Source organism: Schistocerca piceifrons, chromosome 4 (genome assembly GCF_021461385.2).
Source record: "Schistocerca piceifrons isolate TAMUIC-IGC-003096 chromosome 4, iqSchPice1.1, whole genome shotgun sequence".
Lineage (NCBI taxonomy): Eukaryota > Metazoa > Arthropoda > Insecta > Orthoptera > Acrididae > Schistocerca > Schistocerca piceifrons.
The window spans coordinates 569255708-569283359 of NC_060141.1; the positions used below are offsets into that span (position 1 = coordinate 569255708).

The window sequence follows — 27652 nt, forward strand, 5'->3', positions numbered from 1 at the left end:
TTTTGTTAAGCTTATGTTACTTTCAGATAAGAGCATGGAAGGAGGTCTGTACACCTTATATTTGCAGTTTGGTGAAAGGATATCATTGATAAAGTTACCCTATGACATTGTAGTACTTAGAGAAAGTCAGGATGAATTACAAGCCTCACTGACTAGACCGAAAAGTTCAATAAACACACAATATGGATAGAGTAAACCAAAGAAGGAAGAAAGTCATTAGGAATAGCAGGAACGAAATTTATGATAAACTTGACACCAAAATCAGGTACAACGTAATAGATGAAGTGAAGGAGGAAGAAGATACAAGAAGAAGACTAGCAGTGGCAAAGGGAGTAGTACTTGTCAAAATAGCGCAGCTAATATCAGACGTAGACATGGAGAAAGATATTTTTATGAATGTACATACTGGGCACAGCATTCTATGAAAATGAATCATTGGCGGTGGAAATACGGAACAATAAGAAGACCATTACGTTTGAGACATAGTGTTACAGGGGATGTTGAAAATCAGATGAACAAATATGATCAGAAATGAGGAGGTACTCAAGAGTTTCCACAGAATCAGCGATAGAAGGAATATTTGGAAAACACTGAATTAAAGAAGGGACAGGATGATAGTACAGGTGTTAAGGCATTCACGCTACTAGTGTTAGATATTAGAACATATGTAACAAATAATTCAGGACGTTTGATGAAGGTGCTAATCTGAGATAAAGAGATTGACGCTGGAGAGGATACTGTGCCCGCCCCCACAAAACCAGTCAGATGACTGACTACACAAACGAAACACATACACCTTGCATCGATGTAGAGAGCTTAACAAATATTTTTTTCTTTCTTTGGTTTAATGTTAATACAATAAATTACGTGCAATTTTAATTTCCAACTGAATTTTAGTTGCACTCGGGCAAATTTGAGTTCTTTATTTGAGCCAGAGTCAGAAAAATGGCTACTTTGTCTCTTCGCCTTCTTCGCCCTCGAAGTGCCGTGTGATTTCTATGAAGGTGCGGCCCCTGGTCTCAGGCAGAAAGAAGAATGTGAAGACGAGGCCGGCGAATGCGCTGGCCATGAAGAGGAAGAAGGCGGTGTACATGCCCGTGGCATCGCTGATCACCTGGAAAAGCTTGCTGAGCACTGCGAAAAGGACGGATTGCAACACCGACACGATTGCTATGGCCATGCCCTTCACATCTGACTGGAACACCTCGCCCACGATGGCCCACGGCAGTGGGCCCACCCCTAGGATGTTGAACACCTGTGCAGGCAAAGACTCTCATCAGCCAGAGCCATGTTGGACCGTAGAAATTAATGCGAGGAAGGAGAAAGGGGGGAGCAATATTCTACTGTTATCATTTCTTTAAATAACTGAATCCTTCGGCTTGAAAATGTATTACAGAACTGCGTTTAATAGGAAGAATAAGAAATGTAGGTGAGATACCCAATCAATGTTTTAAGATAGATTATTTTCATACTTAAATGGCATAAATATTTCAATAGTGTGAGCAATGCACATCTTTCCTATTATTAAGGGAGATAGTACGTCAAATGGGCCGACTTGGTGTAGGAGAGGCACCACAGGACATTTTAATTTCCAGTGTCAATACTTTACAAATAAATTCATAAAACTTTCTCAGAATGACCAAGAAGGATTTATGATTCACATCATACCAGTGGAAGTTCAAAAACATAACAAAATAAATTTTTTTACATGCGAAATTTCATCATTTTTTTCACTTACTATTGCCTGCATTTGTTGCTATAGGTACACTTTTCTCCATAAGTAAGAGAGATTCTTGGATGAATTTTGCACAGCATACAAAACGTACAGGTGTACGAAACTCTAAAATTTTCCAAATCTGTTAAAAAATGAGGTAAAAATTGAGATAATAAACTATACAATTTTAGTTTTTCTAAACATGAAGTTTAAAATGTAACAGCTCAGTCATTTTTTCATGAATTAAATAAATTCTAGAGTATAAGAAACCTGTAACTATGGCTTGTATGCTGGGCAAAATTCATCAAAGAACCTCTCATAAAGAAAAGTGTACTTGTAGCAACAAATGCAGCCAATATTAAGTGAAAAAATGATGAAACTTCAAATGTAAAAAAAATTATTTTGTTATGTTTTTGAACTTCCACTGCTATCCGTGTGAATCCTGAACCCTGCCTGGTCATGCTGACAAAGTTTTATGAATTTATTTTTAAAAGTAAAGACGGTGGAAATTAAAATGTCTTGTGGTGCCTCTCCTGCTCCAAGTCAGCCCGTTTGACGTCCTACCCCCCTTAATGCAAACATGAATGCAATCTTTTTGATTCAACAATTTAGAATTGTAAGTTTCCTTTAATTTACGTCTAAGGTCACAAACTTTTTGTTATCAGATTACCGGTTTCGGTCTATAATGACCATCATCAGAGCTGTTTTATAAAAACAAAGTCATAATGTACTGCAGCCATAATGGCATCGTCAAATGTTAAATGAAAAATCAGCGCCAGCATCGTCAAATATATATATATATATATATATATATATATATATATATATATATATATATATATATATATATATACAGGGTGTTTCAAAAATTACCTGTATATTTGAAACGGCAATAAAAACTAAACGAGCAGCGATAGAAATACACCGTTTGTTGCAATATGCTTGGGACAACAGTACATTTTCAGGCAGACAAACTTTCGAAATTACAGTAGTTACAATTTTCAACAACAGATGGCACTGCGGTCTGGGAAACTCTATAGTACGATATTTTCCACATATCCACCATGCGTAGCAATAATATGGCGTAGTCTCTGAATGAAATTACCCGAAACCTTTGACAACGTGTCTGGCGGAATGGCTTCACATGCAGATGAGATGTACTGCTTCAGCTGTTCAATTGTTTCTGGATTCTGGCGGTACACCTGGTCTTTCAAGTGTCCCCACAGAAAGAAGTCACAGGGGTTCATGTCTGGCGAATAGGGAGGCCAATCCACGCCGCCTCCTGTATGTTTCGGATAGCCCAAAGCAATCACACGATCATCGAAATATTCATTCAGGAAATTAAAGACGTCGGCCGTGCGATGTGGCCGGGCACCATCTTGCATAAACCACGAGGTGTTCGCAGTGTCGTCTAAGGCAGTTTGTACCGCCACAAATTCACAAAGAATGTCCAGATAGCGTGATGCAGTAATCGTTTCGGATCTGAAAAATGGGCCAATGATTCCTTTGGAAGAAATGGCGGCCCAGACCAGTACTTTTTGAGGATGCAGGGACGATGGGACTGCAACATGGGGCTTTTCGGTTCCCCATATGCGCCAGTTCTGTTTATTGACGAAGCCGTCCAGGTAAAAATAAGCTTCGTCAGTAAACCAAATGCTGCCCACATGCATATCGCCGTCATCAATCCTGTGCACTATATCGTTAGCGAATGTCTCTCGTGCAGCAACGGTAGCAGCGCTGAGGGGTTGCCGCGTTTGAATTTTGTATGGATAGAGGTGTAAACTCTGGCGCATGAGACGATACGTGGACGTTGGCGTCATTTGGACCGCAGCTGCAACACGGCGAACGGAAACCCGAGGCCGCTGTTGGATCACCTGCTGCACTAGCTGCGCGTTGCCCTCTGTGGTTGCCGTACACGGTCGCCCTACCTTTCCAGCACGTTCATCCGTCACGTTCCCAGTCCGTTGAAATTTTTCAAACAGATCCTTTATTGTATCGCTTTTCGGTCCTTTGGTTACATTAAGCCTCCGTTGAAAACTTCGTCTTGTTGCAACAACACTGTGTTCTAGGCGGTGGAATTTCAACACCAGAAAAATCCTCTGTTCTAAGGAATAAACCATGTTGTCTACAGCACACTTGCACGTTGTGAACAGCACACGCTTACAGCAGAAAGACGACGTACAAAATGGTGCACCCACAGACTGCGTTGTCTTCTATATCGTTCACATTACTTGCAGCGCCATCTGTTGTTGAAAATTGTAACTACTGTAATTTCGAAAGTTTATCCGCCTGAAAATGTACTGTTGTTCCAAGCATATTGCAACAAACGGTGTATTTCTATCGCTGCTCGTTTAGTTTTTATTGCCGTTTCAAATATACTGGTCATTTTTGAAACACCCTGTATAATCTGTTAACAAAACGTTTGTGACCATAGACGTAAATGACTAGTTATTTTCAAAAAAAATATTTTATGCATATACTAACGTTTTAGATTGACACTGAAAACTACAAAAAAATACACAGAATGAGAAAATACTATTGGTTAGCGATAGAAATAACCAGCAAACAGGTGACACATTAATACAGTTAAAGTGGGAAAACATGAAGACAGCAATATGAGTTCACTATCGCACACCTCAAATCACAGTAGCACAATTCTGGCCTTGTGATACGAACCATTATCCTGGTAGATGATGCCATCGCCTTCAGGAAAGAAACCAGGTATGAAGGGGTGCAGATGGTCCACAATAATGTTCACCCAACCCGCAGTTCTCACAGTGCCTTCGATTACTACTAAAGGTCCAATAGAAACCCAGTTGAATGTCACGTGTAGCATAATAAAGCCACCACTGGCCTCTATCTGTGGTACAGTGTGTGTTTAGAGCAAATGGTCTCCTGGATAACGGCGTATCTGACCACTAACATTGACCTGGTGTAACAAGAACCGAGATTCGTCCAACAAGGCGACATATTTCAATTCATACATGGTCGAGCCTTGATGAACTTGTGCCCGCTGCGAATCGCGGGTGAACTTGGTAAAACTAAGGGGTTGTCTCCAGCAGAGCCCCAGTTCAATAATGTGCGCTGAGCGGTGTGTTCCATTAAACTAGACCCTGCACCAGCTTTGTATTCTGTCGCTAGTTTTGCCGTAGATGGCTACACATCCACCTTTATATAGTGGACAGCTCTCCACCTTCACGTTCTGTGATGACACCTGGTCTTTCAACACCTCCTTGCGTACTCATGGTTTCATCGCCCTTCAATTATTTTCCATATACACTTACGGCCGTAACACGAGACAGTCATTCCTAGGTGTCTGACTATCTGCCATTTGCCAAAGCCGCTAATGTCAGTGGATTTCCGTATTTGCAGCCCCTGTCGTTGCTAGAACGATTTCCCATTCGTCTTGGCACCGCATATATACATGGTGCAGTCACATGTGATACCGTATCAAAAAACTAAATAAGAATCTTTTGCAGCACAGACATGCAGTAAGGGAGTGAGCAAGATTCTGACAGGGATGTGCAACCGTTGCGGTTCTAGTGCTGTGACGTGCTGCGGTAGATTTCTCGGTTGAGGATCCATGGCACGAAAAACCCAATCAAGGTGGTCCTTTAGATCCTCGACTGGATTTAAATACAGAGAGTTTGGCGACAGGGAAGTACAGTAAGCTCAGTCTGGTGCTTTTCAAACGACGAACGTATACTGCGAGCTATGTTACAAGTTGTATTGTCCTGCTGGTAGATGCAATCATGCTGAGGAAATACAAACTGCACTTAGGGGTGCAGATGGTCCCCGAGGATAGATGCATGCTAGTGTTGATCAATTGTGCCTTCCAGTATGACAAGATCACCCAAAGAAAGCCACGAAAATATTCCCCAGACCACAATGCTCCCTCCTCCAGCCTGGATGTTTCCGATGATTGCTGCAGTGCTTTACACGCAAACGGCCATCTGTCCCATGGAGCCTTAAACGTGAGTCGTCCGAAAATGGCCACCTCTGTCACCACTCAATGAACGTGCAGTTGCAGTATTGCCGTACCAGTTCTAGCCTTCGTAGCCAGTGAACAGCAGTCAGTATGGGTACTTGAATCAGGTGCCTGCTGCAGTGGTCAGCCGGCCGCGATGGTCTCGCGGTTCTAGGCGCGCCGTCCGGAACCGTGCGACTGCTACGGTCGCAGTTTCGAATCCTGCCTCGGGCATGGATGTGTGTGATGTCCTTAGGTTAGTTAGGTTTAAGTAGTTCTAAGTTCTAGGGGACTGATGACCACAGATGTTAAGTCCCATAGTGCTCAGAACCATTTGAACCATTTTTTTTTTTTTTTTTTTTGCAGTGGTCAATAGAGCAGCATTAACTGAACAATCATTGAAGATACATTGTTGGTAGCCACTTCGTTCGTCGGGTGTGGGGGGGGGGGGGGGGAGGGGTCAGTTGCTTAATAGGTGCACTTCTATTTACCCGTTTACATCTCTGTAACCATCATTCACCCCTGTCATCTATGGACCATGATGCAGTTGCCTCAGCGGCGGTTCTGGATACCACAATTTTACCATTCATGTTGTACTTAAACACGGCAGCATGCGAAAAATCTACAATCTTAGCAATTGGCTCGACAGCTAATTTTCATGCCCTTTTGGACATCAGACAAATCGTTCCAGTTCTGCAATATGATAACACTATTTTCCACATCCCCCCGACACGCTTTACATACCCTTCACAGCTAGTCCTGACGCCTGCCGTCAGTGATTGATTATTGCACATTGACATCAAGCATAGGTGGTGGTCACATTACTGTGACTCGACCGTGTACTTCGAATACTGCAGTACCACCAACAGGTGGTATTCAGTCTGTCGGTGGGTAGTGGTCATAGCGGGCAGTCTCATCAGTATATACTGTATAACATGTCCTTGTTCTTCAGAATATACTAAAGGAGCTCTGACATGTAAGACATAATGTGGATTCAGATAGCCATCAGTGGATAAACGGTAGATAAACGGTAGACTACTGCTGTGATTAACTTGTACAGTAGGGGGAAGTTGTGGGAAATGGGAACGGATGTCGGGCGGATGAAGTCCAGCTACGTTTATGTTGTGCTGGCAATTGCTGCCGCAAACAGCGCGAGAGCTGTCCCAGTCATTTTCTGCGGCTCAATAACGGCTGTACCAGCAAAGTAAGAGATTGGTGATTTTATTCCGACTTTGCTCTGCAAGGATTTGCATCTGCCATAACGGCCGTTGCACCAAGGAGACGGCATAATTTCCCGTGAAGAGCTTGACAACCAAACAAACCCAAGCTACGAGGGCTATCTACAAAGTACATTACGTTTTGGAATTAAAAATAAATAAAGTATTGGAAATTTTTTTATTATATACAGATGAAAGCCACAATTAAATACTACTTTTCTACATAGTTGCCATTTAAATTAAGGCACTTATCGTAGCGATGGACGAGCTTGGAAATTCCTTCGTCGTAAAATTCAGCCGCCTTCTTGAAGCTGTGCGTCGTCATCAAAACGCTGCATAGCCAACCACTTCTTCATTGCTGGGAATAAGTGGAAGTCGCTCGGTGCCAGGTCGGGACTGTACGACGGATGAGGAAATAACTCCCACTTAAAAGATTCGAGAACTTCACGAGTGGCATTTGCCGTGTGGCCCGGGCGTTGTCGTGAATCAGCAAGATCTTTGAGCCCAACGCTTGTTTTGTATTGCTCTTCTGAGGCTGTGCCGAGTTTGGCAATACCTTTGAGAGTTTATTGTAGTGAATCTTTCCAGGAAACCCACAAAAATCACACCTTTTCTGTCCCAAAAGACAGTCGCCACGTGGTTGAAGGCGCAGGCGGCCGAATTTTACGACGAAGGAATTTCCAAGCTCGTCAATCGCTACGATAATTGCCTTAATTTAAACAGCAACTATGTAGAAAAGTAGTATTTAAGTGTGGCTTTCATCTGTATATAATAAAAAAAATTCCAATACTTTATTTATTTATAATTCCAAAACGTAATGTACTTTGTGGATAGCCCTCGTATATACCGATTGCCAAAACCACAGTATTTCACCGCACCAGGCAATGCTAAATTTGTATTATTTTTGGAAACATTACTGGAGAAAGTCAGTGGTTACAATGTAATATTTGAAATTTATTATGCAACAGTTTAGATCGTAAAGCACCTTTAAATGGAACAATGGAACGGCATCTACTATCTCCATAGAAAGCATCAATATCGTAATTATTTTTTTAGCGTGCCCGTAGGGGGCAACCTATACACAATGAATGTCATATTTATTTGTTTCTTTTACAGCCCTTAGAATTTTTATTAGACTATAGCTACATTAACTAGCTTTTTCTTCTTCATCACAAAATTATTCTACGTAATTTTGACGTTCTGTTTGCTAATACGTACATATTTTTGTACATAATTCTCTCGACTTATACCTCATTGGCTAATGCCTTCAGTATTTAAGAAAGAGTTTTACTGCTCTCTGTAGCAGTTGACTATCGTCATTCAGCGGTTCCTGACCCGTGCAGGACCATTGATCATCAATATGGGTATATCTGTGATTTGTAATTTTATAACTAATTTTAAATTCTTTTGATGTATATAGGACCATTGATCATCAATATGGGTATATCTGTGATTTGTAATTTTATAACTAATTTTAAATTCTTTTGATGTATACAGGCCTGAAGATGATCATGATCATGTGATGATCAAAACTGGTGCCCTATTTATAAAGGTGCTTTGTGACCTAGACTATTTTAAATTAATATCGGCTAAATTCGTAGTGTACTAGAAATGTGTGAAAAATTTCTGGTGTATAAAAGGTTCATATTACAGATTCCACGAGGATTCAAATGTCATATCTTTGCCATTTGTCAACACCTCCCCCTTGCTCACGCCTATGACGACTCTGAAACATTACACATTATTAATAACTATGTAGAGAGCAGCTAGAGAAAACCCAGTCCTAATGCCACTATCATCAGCAAGACTTCCTAGGTTCTTTGTTTAGGGATATCTTTCAACTCTCATTTAAATTACCTGTTATGTGACGTTTGTTGCGTGATGCTGTAGCATTTCCGTATCTGCTGTCATCTGGGCCCTGTTTAAGGTTCCATTAGGAAGCAGATTGTCAGCATGGGCAGAGAGCGTTTTTTCCCTCTACAACCAACACAAGTAAATGGGCTACCGGCGAGGTACGACCACTCATGCTACTTAAACAATGGTCTATTTTGTGGAGTATTTGCAGTTCCAGATATTTAACTTTGGGTGATAAGAGCTCCGACTGGAGTGACTAAGTCCCATGGCATGAACTGTCGACTAACAAGTATTAATTTAGCCATGTTAATGGCCGTTGAGCTCTGTAGTTGTGAATTGAATTACATGTACAAATAGGGCCGAATGCTGCGCTGCATAATTGCTGCTCAAAGCATTAATACTACGCATATAAAGCTGGAAAGAGAAACCACAAACTGCAGGATAAAGAGCAGCTGTTCCGTTCAAAATGCAAATCGTAAAAACGCTATACTCACGAAGGTAACAATGTATAACACTCATTGAAGGTGGGTGAAGGTCCTAAACGCGTCTTGGCGTAAATAAAACTCTACAAGGAAGTGACGTTTTGCTGAACACCATTTGATCAAAATTACACGGTCACCTATTACTAGACATTAATTGGAGTGTGTCCACCCTTCGGCTTTATGATGTCTTGAACTCTCTCCCTGCTGGGGAAACTTTTAATGACGTGTCTGAGTACCTGGGGAGAAATGGCAGCCCATTCTCCATCAAGAGCCAAAACCAGAGATTATAATGCAATACGGAGACAGTTAAACACGGACTAGATGTTTTCGATTGCAACACTTTTAAATTTCTATAGAGTATTTCTATAGAGTATATCTAGGTACATGACCATGTTGTACCTTCGAACAGTTTTTCGAATTTGGAAAAACCTTACTTTTCTGGAGTAATTTTTGCAACTTCAGAAAAGGACTGCAGCTCACATAAAGTGAATGCTATTTATCGTAAATATAATGTACTTGGTTTATTATGTAAATCTTTAGGTACTATGTTTTAACTAGAAATATTAAATGTTCTGTAACCTGCATGAATAACTTTTTGTAATGATTTATTTACTCTGGGTTAATGTAGTTAGGGAAAGTTAGGAAAAGCGAAATCATTGGCAGAGAGTAAAGGTCTGTGGACGCGAGTGTGATGTCAGAGCAGAGCTTAGGAGACATACGAGTACTTGTTTGTGAGATGTACAAGTGAACACACGCAAGTGGGTTGCACTGGGCCTGTATGAAGTGCAGTTTTACTACCGAAGTACCAAGAGCATAACGACTGTGGGCAATTGTAGGAGGCTCCAGTAACAGCAAGATCCCGTTCCATATTTGGTCACAGTGGATCAAAGTATGCCCGCGGTATTGCCTGGAGTAGTAGCAGCATTGTAACAACAACAAAGACGACAGCTTAACATCAGTAACGAGCTGTGAGGTGGTTTTATTTGCGTTCACGTTAAAAACTTTCTGATACATAACCCAGTGACATTCTCAATGAATTTTACATCACTTAATAAGTCTTACACGTAAAAACTGCAGGTACTTGGTCTTGTCAGTAGTGCGGCAATGGGGCTCCGACGCCAATTTTGATACCTAATTAATTGATCAATAAGTTACTCCCACCCCCAGATGACGTCATGGGTCTTCCCCAGCTGGCATGTGGGTCCCCACCCTTCGCCCTTCCCTTCCCTCCCCCTCCCCCATCTGCTCTATCGGCGGTAATTTCGAATTTTTGCGATAAATACAAAAAATTGTGGGAACTTAAAAAATGATGGGGATTTCTTCGTCCCCAATCTTTGCTGATGTCCTACCACTGTCTCCACTCAAGAACTGGTGACAAATTAATAAGACAGGTTGCCTTCCCTGGACTCGAATCGCAGTCCTTCTGGGTGGAAAGACCAAGTGCAACACAGAGAAACGGTCGAACTGCAGGAGTGGGAGCTTAGGTTAGTGTATTTTAGTTATTTTGGGTAGGAAACTGAAGTAAAGATCAGTCCTAATTACACATCTATATGCATAGTGCTACACAAGGAGCACATAAAATCGCAATACAGCTCAAAAATTGACGATATCTTACAGCTGGTGTTATCCTGCTGCGAAAAAAGTTCAGAATACCGCTCGAGACTAGTAGCAGACGTAGGACGATTCGTTCACCTACAACCTGGCGGGAAAGAGGCTGGAGTGGAAGCTACTGTCTTTATTTTAGGCGGGAAATGTGTAGAACTGATGAGATGTTGATGTAGGACAGAGAGTAGTTTAAAAAGTGTATTACCTGTAAGCATATAGCCGAGGACTGTGTCTATTGCTGTTTGACATCGAAGTTCGCTACAGACGCCTCCCGCTGCATTGCTCAACGAACATCCCGGTGCTCGAAATTCAAATAAACAGTGCTCTCTTTATTTTTCGAGAACTTCATCCTGTGCCATTGCCCCCGAGAGGCCACTATGGTATAGCTGCTATGTAACTTGTACATAGTAAGAAGAAATAGGGCAGCAAACCTTCTCTCAAGTGTCGATAGGCCACACAACCACAGTTGTTGGAAAATGCTTCACTGTTCTGATTAGACATAGAAACTGTCGTGGAAAAAGTTAGCACTCTTAAACAATGGGTCATAATGCAATACATGCACTGGGGATTGAGAAAAAATCATTGTAATAACCACCGCAAAAACCGACCCCTAAAGAGCGCACCAGGACAGAAGGGCGGCAGCTGCACATGGGTTCAGGGCAATGTGCGCTCATGGACTAACCAGCTTAGAGCCAGTCTTACCTCACCACCCCCCTCCCCCCCCCCACAACACCTCATCCCCCATCTCCTCACCATAGGTGAGGATGCAGGCTTGTTCTACACTGTTGCTCATGGTCTACAAAGGGATCCATGCGGTGGCACTGGTATGCTGTCTCCAGTCTGCGGAAATCAGTCACAGATGCCTCCTGAAAGCTGTTAAATACATTTCTCAGAAAGACTGCCCCCTTCCCTTGGAACAACAACGAAATTCTGAGAACTCTCCTGAATGTTTTTCTAATGTCCGCTGATTGGGAAACGAGGACCCTTTTAACGCCTCTGCTGGCGCTGCCTTATGTAGGAGCATGGTCTTCAGACCACTGCATTTCCAGGAGAACTGGTGGCTGGGGGTGGTCAACACCATCGATGTCGACAAAAGCTACACATACAAAATAGGTTGTGATGCCAGTGAGCCACAGAACAAAGCGAGATAAATGACAGCTATCCCGACCATTTGTTACTTGACTAACAAGTAGGTGCAGCTGCGGCAGCACCCCTCTGCCGGACCTGGCTGCTTCCGGTGGCGTCCACCATTCGGCAAGAAACAATTCACTGTAACATCTGTATTGAATGTCAACGCACCTCTTATGAGCGAGTGTCTATTTAAAAAAACACAACCGTGATCACAATAAAAAACAGTTTTGTTTCAACGAAAATAGGAGCAATCCATTTTCTTTTAGTTTTATGAGCAAAATTGGTACATTAGACAGCATTCCTCATGTTCAAATTAGAAATTGTCATGCACAGGGGCATTACATTCATTTCAGCAGTTGTCTTATCAATGTAGAACGGCATCTATACAGTCATTCTTTTACATTCGAATACAGCATACAGTTTACATCTCTCTCTCTCCCCCGCCACCACATCTCTCTCTCTCTCTCTCTCTCTCTCTCTCTCTCTCCCTCTCTTTCCCCCCACCTCCCGTTATTTTGTGACATCAAACGACGCGAAAAAAAAGCTACTGCACTGCCTTCAATACAGATGAGTAAACAGCAACGGTCAGAGCTCTACAACAATGCATGTGACAGATGTATTAACTTAGCTCTCATCTGCTACACATGTCCCCTCTATGTGAAATCGAAAAAATTTTCACTATTTTGCTGCAAAAACTACCGATCACTGCAGAATGTCCTCATCATTTCGAAACTTTCATTGGAGTAAAGAAAACGAGAATTTAAACTCAGAAGAAAAAAAATACATATACAATCTAACGAAATGTCTATGCTAAGCGATTTCTTTCAGTTCGATGGACCAAATTACATACTTTGGGAACTTCACTGGCGTTTAAATCAGTGTCTGTAAATAAACTGCCATGCATTTCAGACACATGAAATAACAGTGTCTGTAAATAAACTGCCATGCATTTCAGACACACGAAATAACATTTCAGAGTACAGTCCTTCACGTTATCTGCTCACATGTTGGAAAAACAATTATTTTACGTTCAGCAACTGCAAGCTATAATTCAAAAGTATGTTGTTGTTTCATACACTACGGCAGGTCCTGTTTTACCAAGGCAATGGTATACCGTCCTGGCGCTTACGAACTGTGAAAAATAAATCAAGAGAGCATGCCCTGTGATGGAACCACCTAACATCACAAAGTAGAAAATCCTATAATGCTACACCGATACATCAAAAACAAATACCACCTGTGTGCTGAAATCTGACATTTTTGCTCCACAACTCGCCTCTACCGATGTGTGAGTAAGGTTTCTGTCACCCAGCAGATTATAATTCCCAGTAGCAGCATATTCTTGCGTTGTAGTTTCGTAAGCAATATGGTCATCACAGAACAGCCCATTTCGCGCAACCTAATAATATTTCGTGAAAAACACTATCATTTCTACATTCTACAATGAGCTATAATTAACTGATGGCTACTTTATAATTATAGGTTATAAAGTATGAAGTAACACAGGACGTGCAATAATACATATTTTTAAAAATATAATCATGAGAATAATTATGAAACAGTCATGATTCTGTGAGAATAGATACAGTCGATTTCTATTAGTTTTATGAGGAAAATGAGTTAAGTTTGAGAATATTCTGCATGCTCAAAATACAATTTTTCGTGCACAAGGGCAATATATTCATTTAAGATGTATGAAATACCGGTACTTATCAGCATCTACACAGTCATTTGTTACGTTCAAGAGCACTAATAATCATTATTTTGTAACATCTAGAGTAGGTAAAAAAAGGAACTACAAACTATCTGTACCCAAACTTTAACCAGTCATACCACTCCTTGTAATAGAACCTCCCATAACATTTTACTGCATCTCTCACTTCTGATATATTGAAAGACAAATACCGTCTGCAAGCTGACATTGCCCATATTTCATATACACGTATTGGTCCACTGGAGCAAGTGGCCAGTGGTCAAAGTCACTTGCACAGACCTTTGTAAAGTTTTTTCACCTGTACTGACGCCAAAGAAAGCAGGTGTTGACAGATCTGAAAATTACCGAACTATCAGTTTAATAAGTCACAGCTGCAAAATACTAACGCGAATTCTTTACAGACGAATGGAAAAACCGATAAAAGCCAACCTCGGGGAAGATCAGTTTGGATTCCGTAGAAATGTTGGAACACGTGAGGCAATACTGACCTTATCACTTATCTTAGAAGAAAGATTAAGGAAAGGCAAACCTACGTTTCTAGCATTTTTAGACTTAGAGAAAGCTTTTGACAATGTTGACTGGAATACTCTCTTTCAAATTCTAAAGGTGGTAGGGGTAAAATACAGGGAGCGAAAGGCTATTTGCAATTTGTACAGAAACCAGATGGCAGTTATAAGAGTCGAGGGGCATGAAAGGGAAGCAGTGGTTGGGAAGGGAGTGAAACAGGGTTGTAGCCTCTCCCCGATGTTATTCAATCTGTATATTGGGCAAGCAGTAGAGGAAACAAAAGAAAAAATCGGAGTAGGTATTAAAATCCATGGAGAAGAAATAAAAACTTTGAGGTTCGCCGATGACATTGTAATTCTATCAGAGACAGCAAAGGACTTGGAAGAGCAGTTCAACGGAATGGACAGTGTCTTGAAAGAAGGAGATAAGATGAACATCAACAAAAGCAAAACGAGGATAATGGAATGTAGTCGAATTAAGTCGGGTGATGCTGAGCGAATTAGATTAGGAAATGAGGCACTTAAAGTAGTAAAGGAGTTTTGCTATTTGGGGAGCAAAATAACTGATGATGGTCGAAGTAGAGAAGATATCAAATGTAGACTGGCAATGGCAAGAAAAGCGTTTCTGAAGAAGAGAAATTTGTTAACGTCGAGTATAGATTTAAGTGTCAGGAAGTCGTTTCTGAAAGTATTTGTATGTAGTGTAGCTATGTATGGAAGTGAAACATGGACGATAAATAGTTTGGACAAGAAGAGAATAGAAGCTTTCGAAATGTGGTGCTACAGAAGAATGCTGAAGATTAGATGGGTAGACCACATAGCTAATGATGAAGTATTGAATAGAATTAGGGAGAAGAGGAGTATGTGGCATAATCTGACAAAAAGAAGGGACTGGTTAGTAGGACATGTTCTGAGGCATCAAGGGATCACAAATTTAGCATTGGAGGTCAGCGTGGAGGGTAAAAATCGTAGAGGGAGACCAAGAGATGAATACACTAAGCAGATTCAGAAGGATGTGGGTTGCAATAAGTACTGGGAGATGAAGAAGCTTGCACAGGATAGGGTAGCATGGAGAGCTGCATCAAACCAGTCTCAGGACTGAAGACCACAACAACAACAACAACAACTGGAGGAAGGCCGCATCCCACAGACTATCAGTCACAAGAGAGGCTACCTGTGTTGTTCTGTCATAAGCAGTTTGATACGTTGTTTTTCGGCTGTAACACATCCAAGCAGTGTACGACTACAGCTTTGTACACGATCATACACTTTGTTTTTCTATGATGACTTCGAGAGCTGTGTTGTGTGCTAAATCGGATATCATATGGTGTAAACTATGCTGCTCCCACAACACACAGGATGGTAGAAATAAAACACAGGTTATTGGCAAACATGCTGAAGACATTGCCACATATGGTAACTGGAAGAGTTTGAGGGGTTGTGCAGCATTTCCAAATAGCTGTCTGAAGATCATGACCTCTACATTTAATCTCATCTTCCGCAGTGATCGGATAGCAGATCTCTTGGTGTTCCATTTCGAAGAGCATTGTTTCCTTACACTGTAGCCATGCATATGATCATTGTTCCAAAGTTGACAACCCCTGGAAGGTGCTGTTCACAACATGCATGGATAGTAGAAATAAAGTGGTATTGTTATCTTGTTGACAAAAAAAAAAGAAAAATAATGTGGCGGGCATCACAGCATATGGAAATACGATGAGTCTGTAACATTGAGAAACATCTCCAAAAAGCTGTCCAAAAATGATGACCTCTACATTTAATCCCATATTCCACAGTGACAAGTGGTAGATGTCCAGTGTTCTGCCAAGACTCACTCCATCTCAAACAAGTGGTGTCAGTCAGTCATTAGGTGGTAACCAACCGTGCACAAGTGGACAGGTGGCATGGTAAAGACACTGTTGATGTGGGATGATGTACAGTAATAAGCACCGCAGTTGATAGTGCGATCAATTTTACCAGTTTTTCCATAATTTCAATGCCAGCCAATGACACAGCAGAATGCATCCCAATTCCCATATCTCCACTAAACCACCCCTAAACTACTTTACAAGTACCATATACTACCCTAAGACTCTCGATAAATGAATGTGCAGTATGCCCATCGGTTCATAAACACCAAAGTATATCAGAGAGCATCCTATACCAGTGCAGTTAGGTGATCTACATATTTCTAGAACATGACCAGCCATCTTCCCCTATGTGGAGGGGAGTCACAGAGTACTCTCGTGTTCATAGCATAAAGCTGGAGATTGAAAGATCTCCCTGCATTGTCCTTAACCAACCCTCCCTGCACCACTGTCGCCATGTAACTGGCAAGATGTAGGAGCATACTATACCAGCTACCTTCCACGTCTCGTGAAGAAGCAGAGGAAACTTATGCACCAATCTTACTTACAGCACCCACCAAGTGCACAAGATCTCTCCATAAGTGTGCATGTCAAGGAGATTACCACACCTTATTGGTGTATACTAGACATGAGATTGCTGTGGAGATATAACAGACGGTTAAGAAGAAATGTGCGGTTTATGGATGATGGAGCTCCAGACGCATAGAGTTTGAAACATTTTACATAAATCAACTGTGCTATCAATCTGGGGTCTTATTCCAGTGTCGCGAGGCAGCACCAAGAAGGTACCAGCAAGAGGGAAATGATCGCCTTGGGCTACATGCTTCTGCACCTAAAAACGCTGTATTGTGAAAGCCATATGGTTTCTGAAGTATTAGTCGTGTGGACTGCAACACTCTTAATACTCTAATGCAGTACATACATGTCCATATCTGACGTATGAGCACAAGTTTTCTATCCCAATCACTACGGCGACAAACTTTAAGATTGAAAACTACTTCCTTCTACACTATTCAGGGGTCCTAGGAAGTGATGGAGCTGTTGGTGTATATACACCGCTCGAACTGCTTATAAACCAACTAGAATCAAGTCGGGAGACTGCTGATCTGCCTCTTAAGAAGCTGACAGATTTTATAAGTCTTTTTAAGTCGCGAAGGTACATACCCTCAATCACATTTCCCATGGTAACCGTGCTTATTCGAAGTAGTAGGGGTTTTGGCGGATACAGCCATGCCTCACTAGGGAACAGAGCGTGAAAAACGATATGAATAGTCAATACATTATCACCCACGCCCTGTTGCATGAAAATGCACATAAAGAAACAGCGACATCTTACAAGGGAGTAAGCAGGACAATCAACAGCAAGAGGAAATGTAACAGTCTTATTGCTGTTTACAGTAGCATAAACACGGCCCTTGTAGCCTTCCTCTTGCAGCAAACACATTGCATTAAGCTATTATTAAACAAATGGCTATCTAATACTTCCTTTACATTGGCCTGTGTACATCGTAAGCTGGTATTTTGTGGAACTTTCTCAAATCTCTCTGAAAGTGAAGGATCATGACATGAACTTGGGCGTGATTGTCTGCAACATTGTCGATGTCCTGGACAAACATAAACCGAATCGTTGCTGCCATGATGCGAGATATTATGGTGCACTGCAAGAGCATGCGCAGGTTCTGAGCTGACTCAATTAGTTTGTCAGTGGTGTGACGAAATAGTTTTGATTTTTGCAGCGATTCTTTTGTATTAGTGCCATGGAGGGCAGTTGCCGAGTATGCCCTTTGAGCGCAGTCTGTGTGGATTGTGAAGGGACTCACGAGAAATGCGACTGTGGCGGCGAGGGGCAGCCACTGCACAGCGGTGAGGTCTGTGCGCGCCACGTCCTTCAGGTAGAAACAGGTGCCGAGCACGGCCATGGTGGCGCTGCAGCCGGCGAGTGAGAGCAGCATCAGCGGCCGGCGGCCGGCGCGGTCTACCAGCAGCGACGTGGCAACGCTGGTCATCGTCTGCACTGCTGCCACGATGATGGCACACACGTCTGCATCAAGCGCCACGCCCGACTGCCGGAAGATGTCTGTGGCGTAGGCCAAGAGCACAGACAGCCCCGCGAACACCTGCGTCACGATCAGCACCACGCACACCACCAGCGCACGCCAGCTGCCACGCCGAAGCACCAGCTGGCGCAGCAGCTCCAGTTGCGACTGCCTGGCCTCTGACCCAACAATGTACTGTCAGCTCCCACTCCTCTGCAGCTGCACTGCTATCACAAAATTTCACTATTCAACAAAGTTAAAGGATCACTTTCTCGAAAGCCTGCAATTGTCTTCCATTGTGATACATAAGTTTGAAATTTTGCTCAAAGGTGCCTACAACCTCCCTCTGTAATGTTGCACGAGCGAGGCACCCCACGAGCTCCACGGTGGTTCAAACAGCAACGTGTCAATACACACCAGAAAAAGGTCACATCTCAGAAGTTCATGTTAGCTGTAAGGTAGGTTAATGATGTCACTTTGGCACCAAATTTCACCAAAATTCTCCCCAAAGTCACCGTGTATGTATCAAACACCATCGGAAGGTCGTTACAGTTCATCTTATCCACATTTCACCCCTTACTTTGACGCCTCTGCAATGGAGTTCACAACCATGACACCCAGCTTTGAAATCACACGATTTTCTTATAGGTGGCCGAGAAAAACATTTTAGGCACGGAAAGGCCTCAGGGAGTGGCATAAAGGGCGTCAATGAGACCACCAAAGCCCCTGGCGCTGATTCCCTCACATTTCACAGTCTAAAACGACAATTCGCAGTGTGATAAGCAATGGGAAGACATTCTTGATTACCTTTGATTCTGTAGAGTCCCCTGGATGTTGCAATCGTTCTGTAAGGACATTTTGGAGCTACATCTCCACTGAATGTGTTCGCACTCCTTTCGAGTGCAGTGCGATGGAAATTTTTGCTCTCTTGCACAGGTTGTAACTACTAGACGAAAGCATTCGACGAAACTTAAACATGATATGAAGCAGCAAAGTGTACTTCAGCTTTCTTGTCTCTCCTGTTTCACGCTCACCTGTGGTGGGATCATGGTGAAGTCCAACATTAACATGTGCGTGAATAAAATAACAAAGAGTCCATCCCTTAGTTTGCCAACACCTTCAGTGTGTCAACCATGCACTTTTGTTGACTATGTTGCAAATGTACCTGTCACAGAATTCGACACCAATTCTGCCTTGTGACTGCTCTAGCGCCTGAAGGCAAATTCCGCCTAAGAGGTGCCGAAGGTGTTGCCTAACCATCAGGTGCTAGAGTAGTCACAAGGGTGAATCGGCATCGAAATTTGTCAGGTATATTTGTAATCGGGGGGGGGGGGGGGAGAGTTTTAGAGAGATCCTTTGCAGTTTTATTCATGCACTTATTAATGTTGCACTATTCTCCCGTGGTCATGCCACAGGAGGGCAGAAAACAGAAGGACTGAAAAGTGTAAGTAATCTTTGCTGCTTCAGGTCACATTCAGATTTCTTCAAATGATTTTGAGCGGTCTCTAATGGTTCCCCTGTGTAAACAAGACCAAAAATTTCGATTACACTGCACTCTAAATGGTTGCAATCATGTTCAATGGGGAGGCAGCTCCACAGTATCCTTACAGAAGGGTGAAAACGTCTGAGGATGTCAGCGGTTGGTTGGTCATCGCACTGCGAACTGTCGCTTTCGATGAGAAATCTGTGGGAATCAATGCCCCAAGACTTCTACCTCACCATCTATAATCATCCTATCTGATTAACAAAAACATTGAAATACCTTGAACTAACCCTCGAATGTAAACTAACATACAAGCTACACCTACCAACCACTCAACATAAATCCTACAATAAGCTGAGATTAATAAAACTACTAAATGACTGAACATGGAGACTGCATACTTCCACTATCCTTCACACATACAAAGCATTAGTCCAACCAATCCTCTCTTACCCCAACATCACAAGGATTTCTTCTACACATAAACTTTATCAGTCTCTCTGAATCTTGAAATGCTGTGTACTGCTTTAGCCTTCCTTGCCCATCTAATATCTACCAGCGTAATTCTGTATGAACATTCTAATTTCCGCTCTCTTCTCTCCCAAAAAGAAACTATACCTGTTAAGCGTTTCATATATATCCTACGATGGACTGGAACTACTGAAACGCCTGAATGGCTTATTCCTCTCTGTCCTCTCCCACGATGAACACCTCTGAGTTTCCTGTATTTACCAATACCACCACACTCTACACAGAATACCTTGATCAGACTAACCCCCCTTATATCAATGTCACAAGGGTTTCCGAATTACATAAACCGTACCAGTCCCTCCAGACCTTCAAACGCCATGCACTCCTCTCACCTTCCTTGCTCGATTATCACCCCCACCCCCTACGGTGATTCCATGTGAGATTCTTAATTTCCCCTCTCTCCTCTCCTAAACTGAATTACACCTAGTACAGATTCAACTTAAATCCTACAGTGATTGATACTATTGAAATAACCAAGGACACTACTGACCATTAAAATTGCCACACCAAGAAGAAATGCAGATGATAAACGGGTATTCATTGGAGAAATATATTATATTAGAACTGAGATGTGATTACATTTTCACGCAATTTGGTGCATAGATCCTGAGACATCAGTACCCAGAACAACCACCTCTGGCCGTAATAACGGCCTTGATACACCTGGGCATTGAGCCAAACAGAGCTTGGATGGCGTGTACAGGTACAGCTGCCCATGCAGCTACAACACCATACCACAGTTCATCAAGAGTAGTCACTGGCGTATTGTGACGAGCCAGTTGCTTGGCCATCATTGACCACACGTTTTCAGTTGGTGAGATATCTGGAGAATGTGCTGGCCAGTGCAGCAGTCGAACATTTTCTGTAGCCAGAAAGGCCTGCACAGGACCTGCAACATGCGCTCGTGCATTATCCTGCCGAAATGTCGGGTTTCGCAGGGATCGAATGAAGGGTAGAGCCACGGGTCGTAACACATCTGAAATCTAACGTCCACTGTTCAAAGTGCCGTTAATGCCAACAAGAGGTGACCGAGACGTGTAACCAATGGCACCCCATACCATCACGCCGGGTGATACGGCAGTATGGCGATGACGAATACACGCTTCCAATGTATGTTCACCGCGATGTCGCCAAACAAGGATGCGACCATCATGATGCTGTAAACAGAACCGGGATTCATCCGAAAATATGACGTTTTGCCATTCGTGCACCCAGGTTTGTCGTTGAGTACACCATCTCAGGTTCTCCTATCTGTGATTCAGCATCAAGGGTAACCGCAGCCATGGTCTCCGAGCTGATAGTCCATGCTGCTGCAAACACCGTCGAACTGTTCGTGCAGATGGTTGTTGTCTTGCAAACGTGTTGACTCAGGGATCGAGACGTGGCTGCATGATGCGTTACAGCCATGCGGATAAGATGCCTGCCATGTCGACTGCTAGTGATACGAGGCCGTTGGGATCCAGCACGGCGTTCCGTATTACCCTCCTGATCTCGACCAACGCGAGCAGCAATGTCGCGATACGATAAACCGCAATCGCGATAGGCTACAATCCGACCTTTATCAAAGTCGGAAACGTGATGGTACGCATTTCTCCTCCTTGTATTAGGCACCACAACAACGTTTCACCCGGCAACCTTGTGTGAATGCTCTGAAAAGCTAATAATTTGCATATCACAGCATCTTCTTCTTGTCGGTTAAATTTCGCGTCTGTAGCACGTCATCTTCATGGTGTAGCAATTTTAACGGCCAGTAGTATAGTTGCACATGAGGGCTGCATTCCTCCAACATATTCCTTAATCCAACCCATCCTTTCTTAAGCCAATGTTACAAGAATTTCTGCTGCGTATAAATTTCATAATTCCTTTCAAACCCTCAGATGCCATGCACTCCACCTCACCAAGGAGGTGATTCCAAATGGGCTTATCCTCCTCTCTCCTCTCCCACAATGAATGCCTTCAGGTTTACCATATTTACTCCAAACTTTATACCCGAAACGGTGTCATTTCATTCCTGTTGTTAACCCTCTAACTCTATTATACCAACGAATTTCCCCAACTTTACATCTTCACTCTCTCCCCGTCTTGTACCCACAAAAATTTAATTGTTTACCCCTACCATAACCTAAAATTTGCCCAGAGATCTACCCATCCTTCTGGCTTTGACAGAACTCTCCTATTATTCTCCATTTCTTCGTCTTCTCCACCACTTTCCGAACTCCCTTTACAACACTTGGACCAGGCGTCCCCTCCCCAATTCTTCCAACCCACATCCTTTCTAAAGCACACGCTCTCTGACAATTCCCCTCACCCTCAACTCACTTCCCGCAATCCAGTCCAGTAAAATGAGGTGCTTTATCTTTTTGTAGATAATTTTTAGTAATTTTAAAGATCATATATATAATTTTGAATGGAAAGGGTCTCAGTTGCAGAACTATTTTTATTAATAACAATTGTAAGGCATCATCAGATTATGTAATGATGCCTTATAAGGCTAAAAAGCGTAAGTATTATTAATGAAAACAATTCTGGAACAGAGACCGTTTTCGTTCAAAAATATTCATAACCAATTGCTGCATCAATCAGAATGGAGTGGAACCAATATCACGTATATCCTTTACATTTAAAAATTTTTCAGAAGCTCTCCATAGTTTATTAACATTTTCGCTGCCACCTCAGCCTCAGCCTGATGAGCGAAGGAATGAAATAACGAAAAGGAAATGAATTATGTCTGATTACACCACTTTCCTAGTCCTCATCATCACATTACAGAAGTCCTAACAATTCCCCCAACTCCCTCTTAATCAAGTTACATCCTGGTGAAACCAGTGGTTCCTCAAGATTTGTCCTTCCAAAATCTGGGTGATAATTAGAGCACACGCCACTCGCAGCTTCTGTTTTGGAGAAAGGCTATTGAGAAAATTTAGAGACCCGGCATTTGAAGCCAACTGCCGAACGATTTTACTGCCGCCAGCACACATATCGCATAAGGACACGACGATACGAGAAATTAGGACTCATACAGAGATGTACAGACAGTCGTTTTTCCCTCGCTCTGTTTGCGAGTGGAACAAGAAAAGAAATGACAAATAGTGGTACAGGGTACCCTCCGCCACGCACCGTACGGTGGCTTGCGGAGTATCTATGTAGATATAGACGTAGATGTAGATGACTTCTACATAAACATTTATGACTGCCTATTTCATTAATTAACACACTAAAAACTTCAGACTAGCACTACACCATAAACTAACATGAGAATCCCATCTCTTAATCATTCAACAGAAAGACCATAACAATCTATAATTGCTGACTGGTCATGTTGGCTGTATCCCTTCCCTTTCACGATCTCCGTGCCTATTAAACCTAAAGGCAATGGACGTTCAAAAAGGTTTGCATAGTCGTCTCTATTTTTTTTTTTATTTTTTGCGGGAGGAGAATGAATTTTTTTTGAACGTACTTGGAACATTTAGCTATAAGTTGGTATATAAAATTATTTTCTTTTACTTACATGTGGACCATAATGGACCATGTCAGGGTGCTACAACGATCGGTGATGGAGATCCTCTTCAAGACCGGCGATGACTCTGTCACATCGATTCACAGGAAAAAATGGTTCAAATGGCTCTGAGCACTATGGGACTTAACATCTGAGGTCATCAGTCCCCTAGAACTTAGAGCTACTTAAACCTAACTAACCTAAGAACATCACATACATCCATGCCCGAGGCAGGATTCGAACCTGCGACCGTAGCAGTCGCACGGTTCCGTACTGAAGCGCCTAGAACCGCTGGGCCACCACGGCCGGCGATTCACAGGAAGTTGCTCCCTGTTTATGGGCAGGACACAGTGGATCACAGCAGTATCCAGCGGTGATTGCAGAGGTTAAAAGAGAGTGATTTCTCTCTACTGGACAATCCAAGATGCGGTAGACCATTGACGGCAGTGAGTAATGTGAATAAGGAGACCATTGATCAAATCATCCAAAATGACAGATGTGTGACGACACGACAGCTTGCTGAAGTGACTCGTTTGTCATTGGGTAGTGTGGTATCACTGGTACAGTCACTAGTGTACATAAAAATCTGTGCACGTTGGGTGCCTAGGTTATTGACAAGAGGAATGAAAACGATGAAGAAGAAGGTGTGCGAGGGTCTCATGAAGACCAATCCATGGCGTGGCGTCATCCGAGTTCCTCTCGGAAGAAGAAACCAAGACTATCACGAACAGCTGGCCGAAAGGTGATGGTAGTGTAGTGTCATTTTCACTGACTTTTTGGAACCTGGCTCCACAATTAACCATAACCGTTACTGTTTGTCATTAGACAAGCTGCGACGTGCCACCAAGACCAACAGATCACAACATCAGGGTCAGCTCATCAGACTACACCATGACAGTGCCAAACTCCATACAGCCCTTATGACGCAGAAGAAAATCACGAAAGTGGATTGGAAAATTGTTCCTTATCCTCCCTACAGTCCGGACTTGGCTCCATCTCGTTTTTGCCTCTTTGGTCATCTGCAGGTCCACCTGTGCGGTGAAACATTTGTTAGTGAGAAAGACCTTATTTCCTGTGTCAAACGATGGTGTAAAAGTCAGTCCCCAAAATTTTACCAAAGTGCATTTACATCATGAAAAGAACGTTGGGCCAGATGCGTCACAGCTGATGGAGGCTACATTGAGTAGGCTCAATGTATAGCTAAATGTTCCAAGTATGTTCACAAAAAAATTCACTCTTCTCCTACAAAAAATAAAAAACATTAGAGACGACTGTGCAAAACTTTTTGAACGCCCTTTGTATCACCAATCTTGTTCCTTCCTAAATTTGTCTGGATATCTGCTCCGCCAAAGTTTCATCACTCCTTCCAAATCCTTGAACCAAAATTATCCTGTGTTGCAGATAGCATCTGTTTATCTTTCCCCTCATGAATCCTTTAGCATCTCATCAAATTCCCATCCCCTCACTCACATCGAATACCTCTGTGTACTACCTACAATCTCGACTCCAACAAGTGCATTGTTTCCCCTCTAACTTCCCATCCTGGTTTCTTTTTGCTCCTGTTCTGGCACATATTACCAGTCCTACATCTACACACACTCTGTATATCGTCTTTCAAAATTCAACTGCCTCCCTCTCTTAGACAATGGAAACCATACCAATACTTCTTCATGGTAACACCTCTCTTCCCTCCACACCCCACCAGGCTCAGGGTACACACTTCCCTCTCTATCCTTCCCTTCTACTTTCCTCTTCGATCATAGCCGATCAAACACCTTAGTCCCCTGCTCCATTTCTATCGCCGGCGACGGTGGCCGAGCGGTTCTAGGCGCTTCAGTCCTGACCGCGCACCTGCTACAGTCGCAGGTTCGAATCCTGCCTCGAGCATGGATGTGTGTGATGTCCTTAGGTTAGTTAGGTTTAAGTAGTTCTAAGTTCTAGGGGACTGATGACCTCAGATGTTAACTTCCATAGTGCTCAGAGACATTTGAACCATTTCTGTCTCCTGCCGTCAACCTCCATCTATCCTTATGTCAAGAGTTGTAATCCACTGGTCCACTTGGCTTTATCCTGATACACTAAGCACTACAATATGTCTAATGTTCCCTCTCCTATCTCTACCCACAGGAAGTCTATCAATTTCAAGTGAATATGTGGAGTTCCTTTTTAAGATCTTTACCTTTCTGCACCATGGCCACTATATGTCTTAATACCATCTAGAACAATATATCTCATTAGTGTTAAAATCCTATGTAAATGCCTCACTTGTTTTAGTTACATTGCCTGCCAAAAATAGAGTTGCACTCAGAAGGGGAAGAGAAAATGAAATGAAACTTCACAGGTTCAAAGTCTATATGAAATTATTTCAGTGATTATAAAACCGAGTCAGATATACAAAAAAAAAAACTTGGCAGAATGATTCAGCTTTTCAGTATGACATTTCATCCCATTTGGCCTGGATGCATGCCCGCAACTGATATAACAAGCCCTTGAGATCCTGGAAATTGGCACTGGCACAGAGTTGATGCTCCATCTGGTCCTACACCTACCTATCAGGAACTCGTTTGGTGATCTCGCTGACCATGGGAGTGCCTCAACATCACTCAGACAGTTCATATATACAAGTATTGTCATTTTGAAAAATGGAACCACGATACTGCCACATGTTGTGCCTTCAGAGTCCCCTCAATCGCTAGCACCCGTGTCCTGAAGTCATACCCGATGTTGTAGGCAGTCTGTTACTTGTTCTCAGATGACAGGTGTAGATGTGAAAGGGTTACATGTGCTTGGTGCACAGCACAGCCATCCTACCTTGTGGTGGTCAGACGTGGGCGACCACAGCCTTGACGTGGAGTATGGCTGCCCTCACATTCTCATGCAGTCCAATTTCAGGCCACTGTCACATCCGAATTCTCCATAAATCTGGGTAGTGTACGATTCGAACCGCCTGTGAAATGGAGAGCCACAACGAGATCCCTTTCCAACGCTATCAGGTGATGATAATTCTGTCCCACACGAGGACGTGGCACCTCCATGATCTTCACAGTGATAACACATGACGCTGTTCATGCCCTACTGGACCTGGTAACAATACTAAACACGAACGACTGTAATCCAGTCTCGGTACCATTCTACCTTTAACAGAGAACTGCACTCTGATCATTTACATTCCTACTGATGGTGCACTTGCGTACAAAGTTACATTGACATCAGACCATGTCATCTGGGTATTTAACTTTATTCTCAGGCAGTGTACGTTGCATCAACTGTGTGTATTATAATACCAATTTAGATGAAGAGCATGATCCTTGTACCACTGACAGCCCATCACCCCACCTATGTAGATAAGGGGGATAGTCAAATGGTTCAAATGGCTCTGAGCACTATGGGACTTAACATCTGTGGTCATCAGTCCCCTAGAACTTAGAACTACTTAAACCTAACTAACCTAAGGACATCACACACATCCATGCCCGAGGCAGGATTCGAACCTGCGACCGTAGCTGTCGCGCGGTTCCGGACTGCGCGCCTAGAACCGCTAGACCACCGCGGCCGGCGGGGGATAGTCAATAATAAAGATACCTATCTACAAGAAAGTTCGTGTAATATGTCACATGAGCAGTGGAAACGACCTACCTGAGCTGCAAAAAGAATTGTCATTGCTTTATAATTTCAATGGGATCGTATTTGTGGAAGTGACAAGACTAAAAAAACTCTACAGTTAAAGCTTTCGTGAGATGTAACAACTGATCATCTCTTGTGACTGGAAAAAGGAATGGATTATTCTATCTCTTTAAAAGGAATCCTAGGACACATTGACAAAGCCTCGGATCATCATGTAACTGTTGTCAGTTTGGTTTATAGCTATGAAACGTATTTTTTGTTCATGTATAAACATTTTTTGGAGACCCATCATTGCCGTCTCCAAAATATCAACCAATTGCTAGACAACTGTTGCAAATAATTCGAAAGCAGCGAATCGAAATAGTTTACTATAAACACCGAAATTTAAATTGATACTCTTCACTCTGGATAACAGATCATTAAT

At 42.6% G+C, this 27652-nt stretch overlaps 1 protein-coding gene across 1 annotated transcript in view; it reads right to left on the reverse strand.

Moving 5' to 3' along the window:
• Positions 1-949: 949 nt before the first annotated feature.
• LOC124796009 (facilitated trehalose transporter Tret1-like) overlaps positions 950-27652 on the reverse strand; it is a 148996-nt gene continuing 122293 nt past the window's right edge. Inside the window, exons 5-6 of the mRNA XM_047260091.1 lie at positions 17879-18273; positions 950-1255 (exon numbers count right to left, since the gene is read on the reverse strand). Coding sequence (XP_047116047.1) covers positions 950-1255; positions 17879-18273 — 701 coding nt within the window. The remainder of the gene's footprint in view (positions 1256-17878; positions 18274-27652) is intronic.